The 18760-nt window shown below is 42.7% G+C and overlaps 1 protein-coding gene across 1 annotated transcript in view; it reads right to left on the bottom strand.

Moving 5' to 3' along the window:
* Scin (scinderin) overlaps positions 1 to 18760 on the bottom strand; it is a 78407-nt gene that overhangs the window by 51493 nt on the left and 8154 nt on the right. Inside the window, exon 3 of the mRNA XM_087911828.1 lies at positions 14878 to 15039. Coding sequence (XP_087767954.1) covers positions 14878 to 15039 — 162 coding nt within the window. The remainder of the gene's footprint in view (positions 1 to 14877; positions 15040 to 18760) is intronic.

Here is an 18760-nt window from a genome sequence, read left to right as displayed (position 1 = left end):
TCTCGGGGGTGCCGGGGCAGCTGAACAACATGGGCTTTCTCGGGGGTGCCGGGGCAGCTGAACAACATGGGCTTTCTCGGGGGTGCCGGGGCAGCTGAACAACATGGGCTTTCTCGGGGGTGCCGGGGCAGCTGAACAACATGGGCTTTCTCGGGGGTGCCGGGGCAGCTGAACAACATGGGCTTTCTCGGGGGTGCCGAGGCATGCTGAACAACGTGGGCTTGCTCTGTCCTCTCCTTCTGTTTATCATGTTCCCAGCTGACTTAATCTTTAGTCCTCTTGAAGAACAAGGCATACCTATTAGCAACTCAAGCTTTGATAAGAAATACCAAGAACTGTGTCTTCTAGTCCATTTATTCTAGAATATGACTTCATTACTCAGTATCATCTCTTTCATGTTTCTAATAGAGTGGTATGTTCCCCTTAATGTCTCCCTAGTCCGGTTTCCAAACCTGCATATTGGAATTTGAGGCATGCGTTCAAAGCCACTTGAATTCCACACCAAGGTCAGCAATTACAATACATGAAAACATGTGAGTTCCAGTTAGTCACTGGAATGAGATCAATGAAGCAGAAAAGGACATTTTTAAAAATATGGAGCTATATACAGAGATGGGAGTTTGTTTTGCTATCACAGTTCATGTTTGAACCATTCTGTGGCGTGAAAACACAGAACCTCCTGATGTTAAAAGCATGCTTAATTTTTTGGTCTGCTGCTAGACTGCCTTCACAGAAAGCCCTACGCTGAGAGGATCACTGAGAAACCACTTACTAAAAATTCTCTGGGAGGTTCCAGAACTCACTAGCATCAAAACCATTGTGGGTCACGTTGGGCGCACAATACATACATGACATCCAGCTCACCATTCTGCCAAGTGCAACCCGGGGTCTCGGAGTCCTTTCCTGAGCCCAGCTGACGACAGTTTGCAAATAATTCCTTTCATAGTAGATGTGAGGAAGCAAGCTTGAGTGAACACTAATTCATAACACAGTAAAACAGAGAACAGTCAGGATTAACTCCCTAGGTCTCTCAGATTAAGTAGTGGCTTTTATAACAGATTTACCCCATAGTTACATCATCATCTAATTTAAGTTTATAGTCTCGTTATCTCCTTTGTATAAATGACCCTCTTCTATTTCAGAGATTTATGTAAATCCTAACTGTACCATCTTTAAAGTCTTATGGAAACTTGTTAAAAAAATAATTATAATTCCATGAACATTATTATTGTATTGTAATAAAATTGTATGATAGTCTATGGATTCCAAAATCTTATGTGAATTTTTGGATGGAGCTTTCCAGCGGCATATCAATTTATGAATAAAATCAATTATCAGTTGCATAAAATATTCCTCACTATTGTGTAGAGAGACCAGTTTCTCTGTTCAAATTAGGGGGGAAGTAAGCATTACTCATATTTAAATCAGTAAGGGTTCTAAATAAAGCCTTCCTTTGAGCTTCAAAGTGACCACAGAACTAAAACTGTAAAAAACATAACAGCCTCAGTTTGGAACTAAGGTGAATTGTTTGTGTTATGCTTACTATTTATTATTTTTGTCATAATTTACGTATAGGCAAGTGATCTATTTTCTTACTAGACTTAGTTTCCAATGGTAAAAGGTAAAAGTCAGAATACTTCCAGGAGCCACGTTTGATGTGCAAATAGCTGACTGTCGGCCGGCAGTAACACGTTAAGTTTGCTTTAAAAGTGTAAAGAGGGTCAGATCTAGCGTGCTGGCCAGGTGAGGCGCAGGGCCCGCTTTCCCGCTTTCCCGAGCGCTGACGGGTATGGGTGAGCCAGCTCTGAGAGCATGAACATGGGAGATCTGGCCCTGTCCCTCGTCTGCCATATGGTGTTGTGGGTGGGGGAACCGTTGTTGCCTGTGGCAGGTAAGAAAGATGGCCCCACCAGAAGTGCCAGCAAGAGAGCTGTCCCTGCCCCTCACCAGCAGCAGCACTCTGGAGAGTGCCCCCCAACCCGCACCTTGCTTGGGCACCACAGTAGTGCTGGCCCTGGCAGTCCAGGTGAAGGAGGGCCTGCCCTGAGGGCTTGAAAGCAAGAGAATCGCCCCCCCCACCTTGCTCATTGCTGCCATGCATGAACTAGCCAGGGCAGGGCTGGGGAGCTCAGCCTGGGGGTGAGGACAAGGAAGAGCTGGAGGACTGAGCAACCCTGCAATTATCCAGACTCAGAACCAGGGTTATGGAGCTCACCCACCCCAACATTCACCCCTTCTATGATCTGCAGGAGCACATGAAGGGACTGGTCTTCCAGACCTAATGCTGCAGGATCTCCATGACACTGGGCAACACAGGGTTTCTGAGAGAAATCCTCGTGAGGACCTAGTATCAATAGTGTAGCAGAAGTCAAGGGCTTGCAGGGAAAGATATGTGTTCAAAAGGGTTTATGTGTGACTCACTGTGTCACACTACAGCTCCCAGGACGAGATTTTTTTCCTTTCTTTCTTCTCTTAAATTTTATTTCATTTTATTTTATTGGGGGGGGGGTTGCAAAGGCAAAGGGCGGATACAAAGGGATGGGGAAATGAATGGTATGGAGATACATGGTGTGAAAAACACAAAGGACAAATAAAACGAAAGTTAAAGAATAAAAGATAAATAAAAGTGGAAACAGAATTGTAGCGACCCCTTCCATTTAAACTTCGCCGTAGGACGCTGTGCCTAAGGTGTTTCATTTGAACAGAGCCTTTGCTGTGTGGGAACAGGGTGGAAGGATTTTAACAAACCACGCTGCCCAACACTCATTCTGGTCAGGGTAGACGGAAGACTCCTTAGCTTGTCCACACAGGGAAACTTTGTGTTCAGTTGGCACCATGCTTGAATAAACTCTCCTATAACTCAGCTTGGTCTGTTTTCTAGATTTGAGTCAAGAGGCAATTCTGTGTAGAACTATAATAAAAAAACAAAGTCTAAATTGGCATAATAGCTTAATATGTGCCATTACAGCTAAAAATGTTTGCTATAGTCTAAATAATTTTGTTTATAATGCTTGCATAGGATTTCACTGAGAAACTTCCATCAGTTTGAGGGTACTCGGCACTGAAAATTGTGAAATGAACATGGTTTTAGAGGCAGCTGTTTTGCCTTCTAAGACAGTCAGGCATTTAGCAAATATTAGATGTGGTATTTCTTTGGACACAGACTATTAAAAACATCTCTGTAAATATGGACACATCGCACAGTTTAAAATATTTGCTTAAGTTTTTAGTTATTATATACATATTGCCCATGCATACTCCCCTTAGAAGTTCACAAAACTATCAGTAACTTTTACCATCCAAACGTTAAAGGAAACAAATTCCTCTGCATAACTGGAAAAGGAAGAAATAAGGACAGAAAGAAAAGACCACCTATTGTTGGCAATTAGTCTGATCCACGAGTAACCAGAAATAGAAGTAGGCATAGGATAATTACAGAAACAGGCACATTTAAGAAGGGGAGGCCTATTACTTATCTACACAACCAGAATTTCAAAATTTTCCTTTCAACTATGTGGTCAAAGTTAATAAGCAAGACATCAAAGGGCAGCCAGACACCACGGGGGACAGGAAACAAGAACAAAAATTAGCCAGTGCTCAATGATGCCCTTGGAGGGTAATTGAAAGGGGCACAGAACAGCCTGTGTGGTGTTGACTCAATACACTGCAAACTTGTCAGAGCTACATTGTATTTGAATTCTTTTCTAAGTTACTTATTCTAAAGTTTTACAAAGGAAGAATGGTGGCCCAGAGTCTACTTCTTCACCTCGGTTTTTCCTGTGTTTAGTTTTCCTTGACATAGTTAACTAAACACAGAAATTCATCAAGAGACTCCTTTTGTCCAGAAGTTCTCTAAGCTTAAAACAATGATCTTAGATTCCTCCATATCACCATTTAACCTCTTTGGTTTTGGGGATAAACAGATGCATATTTATACACTCTAACCAACTTAATTTACCATTATTCAGTGGTATATGTATTTTTTTCTCTTGAATCCATTTTAAGTTATTTTTACTTTAAAATTGCATGTGTGTGTGTGTGTGTGTGTGTGTGCACATGTGTGTTCATGTGTGTCTGGGGTGATGTCTGGGTGTGTATGCATGTTCATGGGACATGGGAGGAAATCAGAAAACAATTTGCAGCCTTCAGGAGTTGGTTCTCCTTCCACCACGTGAGTCCTGGGGACCAAGCGCAGGTTGCCAGGCTCAGCAGCACAGTCCCTTAAGGGCTGCTCCTTCTCACCAGTCCACACTTCTTTAAATGAAGGGTGGAAGGTGAATAATTGATACACAAGGACACTGAATATTTGGGGACCAGAAGTAACTGCATCCTCACTTGGGCAAAGCAACAGTAACAGAAGAGAACGGAAGGAATTTAGAAGGATAAAACCTGCAGGACTGATGGACTCTGTAATTCTAAGTAGTGCCCTAGAGCAGTGGTTCTGAACCTGTGGGTCGTGACCTATTTGGGGGGTGGGGTCAGAGGACCCTTTCACAGGGGTCCCCTAAGACTCTCAGAAAACACAGATGTTTGCATTACGATTCGTAACAGTAGCATAATTACAGTTATGAAGTAGCAATAAAATAACTTTTTGGTTAGGGTCACCACAACATGAGGAACTGTATCAAAGGGCTGCAGCTTTAGGAAGGTTGAGATCCACTGCACTAGAGGGACAGAAAAAGGAGAAACAGCTTGGACAGTTCTTGTCTGCTCATGGCAATGCCTCCCACTGACACCAGGTTTCCTGCTTTGGGTTTCTTGCCACACCAGCACCAGAGAGAGCAGGCAACACCACGTTCTCTGGACGAGGAAAGTGTTTCTCAAGTCAAAGGGCTTTCCAGCCACTTATCAAAAGCCATTTCCAACCATTTTATCAAAAGCCATTTCCAGGAGCCGTGTCCATCGGCGACTCAGCTAATCAGATGACTCACACAGCCTTCGTGCCCGCAGCCCTGAATCGCACAGCACCAGCAGAGAGCTCCCACCCGGAAGTGGTTCTCAGCATCCACACTACCCCAGAATAAGCAACCCAGGGAGAAGGCGCTTCAAGATCGCCCAAGTATCACCCCGACCTATAAACTCAGAATCCTTTGGGATTAAATGACAAGTTCAGCATCTAATTTCTTTTTCTAAAATATCCAAACGTGGAGGCACAAGTGAGAACTGAAGTAGAAATCCTAACGTCAGCGCCATTGTCGTTCTGAGGACCCTTGTCGATGCACTGACTCCAGGGAGCCTGTACCTTCAGCGTGCTCGCCTTCTACCCTGCCATGCTTCGTACCTCATACCTAGAGGTCAAAAGTCAGCTCTTTTCGCTCTTACCCACCGCTCGCGGAGCAGAGAGGCAGTGCCACGGGCCCTGGCTCGTACTGCAGGGCAGAGTGTAAGGATCTCAGGTTGAGTTTATCGTTCTTATCTTTGCCTTTTCCTACAGGCTCTCCTCTTAGGAAACGGCTATTAACGGCTATTGCGCACTACTTTGGAGTAAGGGCTAATTTATTCAGAACAATGGACAGTTGTTTAGCCCGTCTTTATTTTTATTTTTAAACTTTTTTTTTTCACCTAAAGCAAAGATAAAAAAGATAAAAGCCTGAATGAATTTGGGATTATGACAGCAAAAGGCTCTTTTCTGTCAGCAGAAGGGTTGAACCTAGGGCACCGTGTGTAAAAGGCAAGCACTCTACCACTGAATAATGCCTGGAAGGGTGGTTTGTGTACAAAGAAGCATGGTCGTGTCCTCAGGAGCTAGGAAATACTGGACCACAGTTCCTAACACATACTCCCCTTTTGTTGGTTTGGTTGGTTGGTTGGTTTTTCAAGACAGGGTTTCTCTGTGTAGCCTTGGCTGTCTTGGAACTCGCTCTGTAGACCAGGCTGGCCTTAGAGATCCCCCTGCCTCTGCCTCCCAAGTGCTGGGATTAAAGGCAAGCACCACCACTGCCCAGATCACAGTTCCTAATTCTTAGGCAAGAATATAATACCATGTAAGGAAAATAAGAGAAGGAAAGTGGATCAGAAGCAGGGACCCCGTATGCTTGCCCTCAGTGAATTGTCTTCAGCATAGTTTGGATAGACATCACAGCCCAGGATGCTATTGGGAAGAAGCAGGGCCTTAAGGAGATGGGGCCTGTCTAGTCTAGTGGTGAGAGAGTGGCATGACCTTAAAGGAGATATTGAAATCCCAGCCCCCTCTCTTCCTCCATTTTACTTTTTAGATACCATGAGTAAGTTATTTTCTTGGCAAGACATTTCCACCATAATATACTCTCAGAGAGGCTCCCAAAGCCATGGGATCAAGCAACCATGAACTGAAACCGCAAGCCAAACTAAGCTTTCACTCTTCTCGGTCTGCGGTACTTTTGTTAAAGGCACACAAAGATGACCAAATTCATCACTCATATCATCATCCTTGAGCCTGAGAATTAGAGCAGAAATAACTGTGGGACATGGTCCTGATAGGCTACTGGTGGGGTATGGACTAAGTGGCTCATCCCTCTGTCGTGGCATGGGAAGAACTAAGCAGTGTTCCCGTGAGGAGTTTAATAGTAGCTGATAGGAGAACACGATGTCAGAAGACCAAGTTCACAGCGAAAGTTCAAAGAACAGAGGCCAAAGCCCAAAACTCAGGAATGAACACAGCTGGGTACAATGGTGTACACCTACAATCGCAGTCCTTGCAAGGTGGAGGCAAGAGGACCAGAAGTTCAAGGTCAACCTTGGCTATACTAGAGTTTTTAGTCCAGTGTGGGATACAATAAGACCCTGTCTCAAAAGAATTGTTCCAAACACTAGGAAACCATATGATGGCTTTTCCCTAGCACGTGGGAGGCAGAGGCAGGAGGGCTGTTTTGAACTTGAGGTGAACCTGGGCTAGACAAATGAATTCCAGTCAACCTAAGCTACAGAATGAGCACATGACTGAAAAATAAAGAGACAGACAGACAGACACACAGACAGACACACACACACACACACACACACACACACACACACAGGAGAGAGGACAGAGAGGGAAAAATGAGAAATCAAAACAATAAATAGAACCACATTGCTACAGTGAAGTTTCTGAGTGAGTTAAGATTAGTCGACTCATACCCAACCTCACCCTATTCCTGGGCACAATATTGTGTGTGTGTGTGTGTGTGTGTGTGTGTGTGTGTGTGTGTGTGTGTGTAGTTTACATTTTAGACCCACCCATGGAAAGAGGCCTCTGAGGATAGAGTAAATCTGAGTTGTCAATGGCAACGAAAACCCTATCTCTCATCACGAGCTCCGATGAGTCCACGTGCTTTCTGCTGCATAGATACATGTTTGTATCCGTATCTGCTCAACAGTTCCTGTAAGTTCCAGGCTTTGTGCAAGGAGCAAATCCAGTAAGGGGAGCTGCTGAGCGAATGGAGGGAAAATGTGGCAAAGGCCTCGAGAGGCGGGACATCCTCCATGCCCACAAAAAGACAGATAAGCAGAGACCTTCCGCCACAGGCTGGATGAGGCCGTAGAAAAGGAGGTCAGAGGGCATCCTGCAAAGAAGGCAACATCTGTGACGTGTGTCTAAGCACGAGACGCTGTTGGGTGTCTGCAGGAAGAAGGTGTCGCAGAAATGGAAACTATCTCAGGCAAAGGAAGCCACCTGAAGAAGCAAAGACGTGGCCTCTGGAGAGAACACGTACACGGTGTCTTGAGTAGCAATAATGAGGAAAGGATGGGTGGGTCTAGAATAGACTTGGAGAGTGATTGACTGTAAGAGGCACCCTGGGAGAAGTTATCAATATGACTCCTGGCTTTGGAGTTTCACAGCCCCGATGGACAGTGGTTCTGTTACAAGACAGGAGAGCAAGAGAAATGGTTTGAAACGAGAGTGAAACTGACCGTTTTTTCATTTATTTATTTATTTATTTTGATGTTTTTGAACTTGTTCAGTTTAAGGGTCTCATGATACATAGAAGTTAAAATATCTGGGCAAATCAAACACCCGCTGAGCTCAGGGATAGACTATGAGATGGAGAATTGCCAGGTCATAACATTTAAATGACCATGAGAGTGAGTACAATCCCAAAAAGAATGTGATAACAAGAAAATAATTAAAAATAATGCCACCTAGAAAACACTGCTTGGTGGCAGGTGGGCACACTGATCATGCAGATGAGAAAGGGTGGCCAGAAAGGAAGATGAGCCAGCCAGCGAAGGAGTGAAGCTGAGGGTAGGAAGCAGTAATACACAGTGCCCATGACAGCCCGGGGACAGGGGACGGGGCGGGGGGTATGGACAGACACATGGACAGACAAGGGTGATGGTGAGTGTATGAGGATATAGCATCCAGGATATCACAGAAATCATCTCCAAAAATAAACCCGACACTGTGGACTGATGCCTGGTGAATAAGGAAGTAGAAACTGCTTTTTCAAAGTGAAGTGGTTTGATGTTGGGGGAGGGTGACAGCTCCCAGCCAGCAGAGCAGGATCAAGCCTCACCGCTTGTCCAGTGAGTTAACAGAGAAACATAGCAAGCAGAAGGGCACGGCCAGAAACTGGCCACAGGAATTTCCACTCCGCGGGAGGCCTCCAAGCCTCCTTCTCCACTTGTGCCTGACTCACAGGCATTTGTGAAAGTCAGTCACACATCCCAGGCCTGGAGATGTACATTGCTGGATTGTTGCTTTGTTGGTTTTGAGGCAGGGTCTCATTGAGCTCAGACTGACCTTGAACTTACTCAGTAACCAAGGATTAACCTGAACTCCTGACCCTCTCCCCTCTACTTCTCAAATGTTGGCTCTGGCGAAGATCTAGTCACATCCCATGTTATTTTCTAATGATAAATCTAAAAACCACTCCCTAAAATAGCCACTCTTTTCTTTACTTTTATACTGACTGATCAAACTCATTACATTACAATCACACGTCTCATGCCCAGCAGTTCACACCATAAGCCTAGAGAATGTCCCCATACCTAAGCTCCCAGGAAAGAGCGGTTCTAAGGCAGATAGAATTCACGTTAGTAATACTGCTTATCACAAAAGCTACATTTTTCCAAATTATTAATAACAGAGTTTAGGTTCTTAATATATAACCAATATATAACAAATATAGCCTAAGTGTTGACAGCTGGCTTTGCTTCAGCAACAGCTCTGGGCATTGAACGTGCATCTGTCATACTTGGGTGGTAAATCAAACTGCACAGGCTTCAAGTCCGCGCCCTCTAAAGCAGATAGTATGGTCTTTGAATTATTAGCTAAAAGCTGCCCTTGAAATATTAGTGTTCGGAAGAATTTTGTTCAAGGTCCCTCCTTGTTCACTTTGCCACACCTCAAAATAAAGTTATCAAGACAACCATAAGATCTAAATAAATTTATCAAGACAATCACAAGATCTTATCACCACCTTTTAAAACCTTGAGCAACAAGGTTAAAGGTTAGTGACTCAGACACAGATCTCCTGGTCACTTACTGCAGAGTCGAGAGGATCCTGCCTGGGTATCCTTCAGGGTGCAGGAAATTTCCGTGCCCTGAACACATTGCCCCTTCATCTCATCTATGAAGCCTGAGAGCAGGGAAAACTTGAGTCTTGCTGAAGATAACTCTATAAAATAAGGCTAATTCGAGAGCTGGAGAAATGGCTCAGCAGTTAACAATGTATACTTCTCTTGAAGAGGACCCCAGCTAGTTACCAACACCAGGACTGGGTGGCCCACAATCATCTGCAACTCCATTTCTGGGGGCTTCAGTGCCTTTTTTGGACCCCCTCAGTACACACGCACATACTCACACGTAGACACACAAGCACGCACACAACTGAAAACAACAATAAGTCTCTACAATAAAGATCATTTGTTGTTAAACAAACAGATGTCTTTGAGTTATGCATACCGTGAACCCTTGAGGTTTTATGGGCATAGACCCATAGCCTGGCATTGGGTCACCACTCAGCAGGAATCACCCACACACACCTCGAGGACTTTGTTCCTTCAGAGAACTGAAGTAATGGCTGCTATCTCTCAGGTGTGAGCATGTCGGGTGAATCCCAGTCAGCTGAGGCTAGAGAGAGCATCAGAAGCCAGGCCAGGATGTGAGACTAACAGGAAGCCAAGGTTCCAGAGGTTAATCATTTGCCCAAGGTCAAAGAGTAGATAGTTAGAAAGCTGACTTGGAAGTCATTGGTGATAACTAAATGGATTATGACATTTGGACAACAATGACAGAATGCATCCCCTTCAAAACGTAAAATCTTGTGAATGCAATGAATCAGGGCACCGGAAAGGGCTTCTTGTTTAAGGTCTCCAGAGATCCCATAATCAAATTACCTTCACAGATGAGAACCTGAGACAACTGTAACGAACTAGAAGTGAAATCTTTCTTTTTTGTCTTTCAAAACGCTATTATTTCATATGCAAACCACTTGTAAAAAGCTTTAAAATATGTATTAAAAGCTAAAACAAACACTTAAAAGTGCACAGGTTTAAGGAACAATTGCAGGTGATTTTTAGAACTGTGTGGCTTAATGATACCTTGGGGATTTTACTCCCAATAAGTATTTCTTTATTTTTGGTGGTAATGAAGGATTAGCCATTCTACCCAAAGCACTCTACAGATTCAGTGCAATCCCTCATCAAAATTCCAATACAGCTCTTCAAAGATCTTGAAAGGAAATTTTTCAGTTTCATGTGGAAACACATACACACACATACACACACACACACACACACACACACACACACACACACACACAAGATAGCCAAAATAATCCTGAATAATGAAAGAACTGTTGGGAGTACCACCTTCTCTAATTTAAAGTTGTAGTACAAGCTATATTAATAAAAACGGTATGGTATTGGCACAAAATCATAAATGTTGATTAGTGGAATTGAATTAAAGATCCTGACATAAACCTACACACCTATGGACACCTGATTTTTTTCTTTAATATAGTAGTCAGAAATACATATTGAAAAAAATACAGCATCTTCAACAAATGGTGCTGATATAACTGGATGTGTATATGTAGAAGAATTCAAATAGATCTATGCTTATCACCCCGCACAAAACTCAAGTCTAAGTGGTCAAAAACCTCAACATAAAACCAGATATGTTAAAGTTGATAGACAAGAAAGTGGGGAACAGCTTTGAACGCATTCATATAGAGGATTTTCTGAACAGAACACCATTAGCATAGGCATTAAGACCAGCAATTAATAAATGGGACTCATTTAAAAAGCTTATATAAGGCAAAGGATTGAGACAAAGTGACAGTCCACAGAATGGGAAAAGATTTTTACAAACTCCACTTTGGATAGAGGACTAATATCCCAACTATATAAAGAACTCAAGAAACTAGACATCAAAAACTAAATAATAAAAAATGAGATATAGTTCTAAACAAAGAATTTTCCATAAAGGAAACTTAAATGGCTAAGAAACACTTAAAGAAAGGGTCAACATCTTTAGCAATCAGGGAAATGAAAATCAAAACAACTTTAAGTTGCCATCTATGCCTGTCAGAATGGAAAAGATCAAAAACACAAGTGACAGCTCACACTGGCAAGAATGTGGAATAAGGGGAACACTTATCTATTGCTGGTGGGAGTGCAAATTTGTACAGTCACTATGGAAATCTGTGTGGCGATTCCTCAGAAAGATAGGAGTCAATCTACTTCAACATGCAACTCTATCATTTTAAGGCATGTACCCAAAGAAGATTTCATTTTACCACAAGAATACTTGCTGAACTCTGTCCACGCTGCTTCATTAATAATAGTAAGAAATTGGAAACATTCTTGATGCCTCTCAACAGAAGAATGGGTAAAGAAAATGTGGTACATGGAGTATCACCTTTAAAAAATAACATTATGAAATTTGCAGGCAAATGATTGGAACTAGAAATCATCCCGAGTGAGGTAACCCAGATCCAGAAAGATAAATATGGTATGTATTCACTTATATGTGGATATTAGCCATTAAGTATATGATAACCAAGTTACAATCCCTAGAACCAGAGAGGAGGTTAGGTATAGAGGAAAGGATGGCAGAGACACATTTATCTCTCTGGGATGGGGAAATAGAATAGATTTTATGGGTGGATTGGGGACAGGATGGAAGAATTAGGTGGGGAAGGGAAGAGGAAAAGGGCTTGAGGGAGGGCATGTGGGAGAGACACCTGGAACTGAGGGACATTTGAGGGGTAATATGAAAACCTAATGCAGTGGAAACATCCGAAAATGTATGAAGGTCATCCTAATGAAGACTCCAAATAATTAGGAAGACAGAGTTCCAGCTGGCCATCACTTCTCACCAAACAAAGCTTCCTGGATTACATCCAACTGAGTTGTGGACTAATGGCGTCCCATGGAAATCCCAAAACAATTAAGATTGTTGCCAAGACAACAAGTTGCCCTCCCCAAACTGACAGCAAGGCCCCTGATGAAGATAACACCCACACAATTCATGGGTCATGGAGATGTCGAGCTTATGCCCACATAGGGCCTTCACTCCAGTGTTCGAACGTCTTCAGTACAGGAAGGTACACTTCACACTACCAAAGAAGAAAGGCAAACACCAACCCTTTGATCTACATCCGTCCTGCCTGCAAAATATGCAAGGACAATGGGAGGATGAAAGAGTAGCCAAAGAGTATCTGGTGTGACTTAAAACCCACTCCTCAAGACACTGTGTGGGTAACCAAGATCCAGAGGATAGATAGACCAAAGACCTAGAATAAAACCAAATACTACTTGTCTTTAAAACAAACAAAAAACTTCTAATGACATTCTCTATACTCATAGATGAGTGCCTTATTCAACATCATCAGAGAAGCTTCCTCCTGCAACAGATGGAAACAAATACAGAGACCCACAGCCAGACAACACACACACACACACACACACACACACACACACACAGGGTGCGGGGCAGGTAGACAGACAGACCTTATAAAACACAGCTCTAAATGGGATGTTTCCATCAAATCCCTCTCCTCAGAACTTGGGAAACCCTGTAGAAGAGGAGGCATAAAGAATAGAAGAGCCAGAGGGGACGGAGGACACCGAAAGAACAAGACCCTCGGAATCAGCTAAGAAAAGTTCTTAGGAGCTTACAGATCCTCTACAAATGTATTACAGCTTTTAGTTTAGTATTTTTGAATTTGTCAATGAGTGGGTTTCTGATTCTTGAGCCTCTCTTGGGCTCTTTTCTTCTGCTCTCTGTCCAATGCCGATGCGATGGGTTTTGTTTTGTCTTATTATATTTTGCTTTGTTATGTTTCAAAAAAGAAAACCATCATTTAGATAGATAGATAGATAGATAGATAGATAGATAGATAGATAGATAGATAGATAAAAATCTGAGACAAAACCAATAGTGCACAGGCCTTGAGGGATGATCGCAGTTGATTTTTAGAACTGTGTGGTTTAATGATGCCTCTGGTCTTTTACTTCCAATAAGTATTTCTTTGTTTCTGGTGTAGGGTAATGATGGAGTAGTCCAGTAGCTGGTTTGTGCCCAGACATAAAAGCCAGGTTTCCAATATGGCTAGTGGAATGGATTGGGTTTTAAAGTTGCATGGAATTGCTCATGAAATTGACTCAACTCAGAATAAGAAAGCAGCCATTCACCTGTCCAGACACCCAGCGCAGGACTGGGAACTATATTTTGAGCATTGGTATTAGTGGAATCTCAGTAGCACACACAAGCTGCTATGAACCAAAACAATCCAATTATAGGCTAACAGTATTGAAACTACAGACACACCCTAACTTAGAGGAGCGGGTGAAGCTTATGCTTCAGGGCTCTTCTCCAAATTATAACCTTAACACACTTCATGCCTTTGTCGTTGACTAATTCTATTCGCATGAAACTGACCACATAGCTCCACTTTTAGAATCCTTACTGCTCCCTTCTCTGCAGTAGAATAAACCTTTTGGTGTCTGTCTGCTGCTTTATCATAAGTACAGCCAGCTATCTACAGTAAAACACAATGTTTAGAGGAGAATCAGATAAACCTGAAGTCCAGCTATGGCCTCACCATTTACAGGCGGTGCAATCTTGAATGGGGTCCTGGCAATTCAAACTACATGTTAATTGAAGCAATGGGCTTTGTGTATGGCTTGTTGTAGTATAAGAAATGACTCTCAGAACATGGCTGTAATTACATCAGAAGAGGGAGGCTCCATCTTCCATGCCTTTTAATGCCGTGGCACGTGGTTCTTCAGGGACAGGGAATGCCTTTTACTATAACTTTGAAAGTCTAAAAGACACCATATAAACCAGTTCTAACATAAGGCCTTAAATTCTTCTTTGTTATAACAAAAATGATTAAGAAATGTGCCTGACATTAAAGGAGCCTGTTTCCTGGGAGAAAAGGTAAGTTAGATATAAAATACCACTGCCCATGCTATTAAGATGATGAGAATATTTGTACTGGTTTTACATCTAATAACCTTAAGATCATTAGAAAAATATGAAGCATTATGGCACACATACATACTCATGTATGTTCATATTTAAAAATTTTTCCTTCTTAGTTTTTCAGTATGTTTAGAATCATTATATGGCCAGCTTAGATTTTGAAACTTTTGGTTGCTTAGAAAATCATTTCCTCCACCTCAAGCCCTATTTTCTCACCCACAATCAAAGACAAATACAGCCAGTGGAAATCTGTCCAGATTGATGGGGAAATATGTTGAAAAATGTTCAGTTTCTGTTCTATGGTAGGAAGAACCAAATCACTCTTCTATTCTAAATCTGTCAGAGAACAAAAAGCCTTGAAGTCTGACATTGTGTATCATCGGCACAGCTGCCAAGTGTGTGGACGTGGTTATCTTTGAAGGTGTGTGCATCTGATTTGATGTAGCAGATTCCCACAGCTGTTGTCGTGTGCCCATGAAACTTACAGTGCCAAGGTCAATGATGAAGCAGTCACCCTTATTGAAGCTGTCCCAGCTGAGAGGAACCTCCGTGGCCCTGACCACTCTCCGGCCCTTCACATGCAGGAGTCTCTCCGCTGTCAGGTCGTTGGTGAGAACGTGGTTTAGTCCGGAAGCCACGCCTCCAGCCTGGCCATGGGGAGGAAAACACAACACAAAGCAGAGAAGTGAGACTGTGACCCACACACAACAGGCACCAGGCAAGAATGCACGGGCCAGGACAAAGACGCCACGGCGGGACAGGTGGGACGTGAAACCAGCAAAGAGAATTATTGGTAAAATCAACAGGCAAGTCAGTTGCTTTGCTCTCCCCCACCATAAAAATCTAATAGAAAATTAAAAATATTCACTGAGGACCCGTTGCATAAAAAGAAAAGTCAACGTTGACTGCCCTCGTGTTTCCCAGGTGACTTCTGGGTGAGGAGACTGTAGCAAGAAAGCAGCAGGAGGCTGGAAAACTCGGAGATGAGGCGCTCGAGTACAGTAGCTCAGAACAGGTACCCAACCTTCCCACTGTCACTCACAAAGGGGAGGGTCCCAACCAACCCCGTCACAGAGCAGAGAAGGAAAGAGATGTGGCTGAGGGTGGGCTGTTCCTAGGAGGGGTACAAAAACAAAAGAACAAAAAACCCAGGACTGAGTATTTTTGTTTTAAATTAAGGGAGATACAGATCCTGATTCTACAGCCCCAAAAAGAGCAAAACAAAGGGCACCGAATGAGCGTTTCTGAAGAGTAAGGCTGCTATTCGCTACAGCTTTGTGAGTACTGCCGTCACCTCGCACATTCTTCTCCTTTCCTAATTAGATGGTAGGAACTCTTTCTTTACTTTCACAATCAGCAATAAGATGACATACATAGTTATGAGGCTGTATTATAAATTTATATATCTACATACTCTATTATGTTTATATATCTATATGCACATATCTACACATATATACATACACACATACATACATAGACACACATTTTTTAAACAGCATTTATTAAGTGGCCCAGGATGGCCTCAAATTTACAACCATCCTGTTTCAGCTTTCCAAGAACATCCACATTTTAAAAATAAGTAGAAATGTGCTACATCCACGGCTGTCTCGCCAGTGTAGCAGAAATGCTGACTGGATGGGCAAATATTGCCAGAAGGATTGGGATTCGTGCTTCTTGGAGCTGTGTGTTCCAGGTGGTCCCTTGGCAATCAGTTATGGTGTAATGCTACCTGAGTTGCCATTAGTACTGACTCGACCTGACTGTCCTTGGAGCCATATGTCTGTCTTTTCCCCTTGTCTGTGTGTTCTTTGTGATTCTTGCATATTGCTAACAGATCAGACTATTCCAGGCAGTTGGAATAGTTAGAAGTCTTGGAAACAAGACTTCTAAGGACATTTTTGAATTCTGCTCCACTATTAATTAAAGCCTTAAAAAAGTAGTAAGTTCTGGGAATTGCCAGAATCATCATTAGGACAATTCCTTGATGATGTGGAACAAAAGGCGTTAATTTTACTAGGAAAAACCTTAAAAGCTTTAGGTATTTGCCTGAGAAATATGTACAGTTGTAAATAGAAGGCCTATGAAACCTTTCTTATGGGAAGAAAAAGACCTAGCCTAAGCTGACAATATCTGAGCCTGAGAATTGAAAAGGGAGGAGAGTTGAAGTTAGTAATATAAAGTAAACTTCAGAGAGATTCAAGACTATGTATTAGAAATTTCCTAGCACAAAGCTTTCCCAGGGAGATAGTAGCCTTTTTCTTTCTCACCCAGGCACACAAGGTCACTTAGCTCAAACCAACCAGCCACCTGCAAGCTGATAAAGATGGTCTAGCTCAAGGGCAGTGATCTCTTTGAAGGCAAGAGGAGAGAGTTTGTTTTGTAAAGTGTGAGAGAGCAGAAGTCCTTGTGCCCAAGTCAAAGCATCTTCAAAGATTCTTTTTGTAAACTGTTTTATGCTGTTCTTTTCTGTTTTATGATTTGATGATGTATGCCTTTGCCAAGTTCTTTGATTGTAAAAAAGAAATATATAATCCTGCACTGAAGTAAGTAAATCGCAACAGCATGTCTCAACATTGAGAGTGTCTGTGTGTCACTTTCCTCGCCGTATCCTGATTTCTCCTGTGCCTTCGCCCTGATTCCCTTACGGTCTGAGTGGCTCCCCTGAGCCGGTCCATAGCAGAAATGCATTGTGATCTGTTTTATTAAAAATAGTAAAGGATACAGTATGTGAAAAAAAAAAGAAGTGATAATGTAGAATCAAATCTAGATTGTAATCTCTGGCCCCTTTCCCACACACATATAAAACATTCAGACTAATTTCATAGAGTGAACTATCAGAGCAATTTATACCTTGAAAATTTAACATTCTTTTAAAAAACATAATCCGCTCTCTGGCCGTGAGATGGCCGAGTAGGTAAAGATGCTTGGCGCCAAACCTGATAACCTGAGCTTGATCCCCAGAACCCACACAGTGGAAGAAGAGAACTGACTGCTACAAGTTTCCTCTCCCCTCCACAAAGGGGCCACAGCACACATACACCACACACACACACATACACACGCACACACACACATGTAAAACACATGCACACACTCATAAATATATAAATAAATAAAATTTTTAAAATTAAAAATAATACTGCTTCTAATATTCAATGTCATAAGTTCTATCCCCCATTTACCCAAAAGACGCTGTCTGTTGTCAGGTTGGCAAGGTGGCTCAGGGGCTAAATCATTCCTGGCATGCCTGCTGACCTAAGTTGAATCCCAGGAACCTACAGAAAGGTAGAGGGGGAACTGATTCCACAAAGTGGTCTCCTGGCCTCCATACGCGTGCGGTGGCACATGTGAGCCTGCCCCCAACACATCATACAGATCGATGATACTAATAATAGCAGTAAATATAGCAAAACGACACGCCACAACACGTTATAACATGTCTGCACTGACAAGTAGGTAGCTCTTTCCTGAACACTGTCTGGGTTAACACTAGACGCTTCCAGACCTTTTCTGCTCCCACTAGGAAGGGTCACAGCTAAGCAGATGACCGTTCTAACCAGAGGACCAAAGCACAGGTTTATGAGCAAAACGCGTCTGCTGGTCACTGTCTACAATCACGACTTGAGAAAAGAATCTGAGCCAGAAATTTCAATGCCAGGGAGCAGGGGTAATGGACTTTGGTAACCATTTTGCTGGCCTTGAAAATTCCCTCAAGAAAAATGATGCAAACCCTGAGACAGGAAGATGATCCTGGCAGCTCCCAGCTGAACCTTTACATGGTGGACGGCAACTTGTTAAAGGCAGGCTCTGTCAAGTTTGCCCACTCAAAATAAACACTAAACTGCTTCCCGGGTACTCTTCCGTTCTATCTCCATCCTGATGTGTGAGTCACTTATTTATGTTGAGAGAAGCAGAGAATGGTGATTACCAGCTTAGGCTTCGGGGTCAGACAGTCACATGGTCACTCACTAGCGGAGACTGTCATAAGTCACATAGACTCTCTGAGCCTTGCTTCATTTACCTGACAGGGCAGAACCAATGGTAAATGCACCAATAGGGATATATTCAATATTGTTTTTGCCATGTCATGAATAGTATAATCTATAAACTTGAAAGTAAAAACGGGGTGAAGCAGTACCATGTGGTCACCTCTTCTGTTCTGAGTGGCTAGCTGTCTCTGATGTTAGCCACACATCCTAGCATGTCGTTCCTGCAGCCACCCACACCAGCATCCTGTAGCTGATCAGAGAATCAGCTGACCCTGATGACCTATACGGCCTCCACTTAGAAACATCCCCTTTCTGAAAAATGCTGTGGCAACTTTAATGTTGATAGAAGATAATTACTCAAACAACTACAAAGTTA

The sequence above is a fragment of the Myodes glareolus genome, chromosome 11 (assembly GCF_982192425.1).
Source record: "Myodes glareolus chromosome 11, mMyoGla1.1, whole genome shotgun sequence".
Taxonomy (NCBI): Eukaryota; Metazoa; Chordata; class Mammalia; order Rodentia; family Cricetidae; genus Myodes; species Myodes glareolus.
This window is presented reverse-complemented; position numbering and strand designations above follow the sequence as displayed.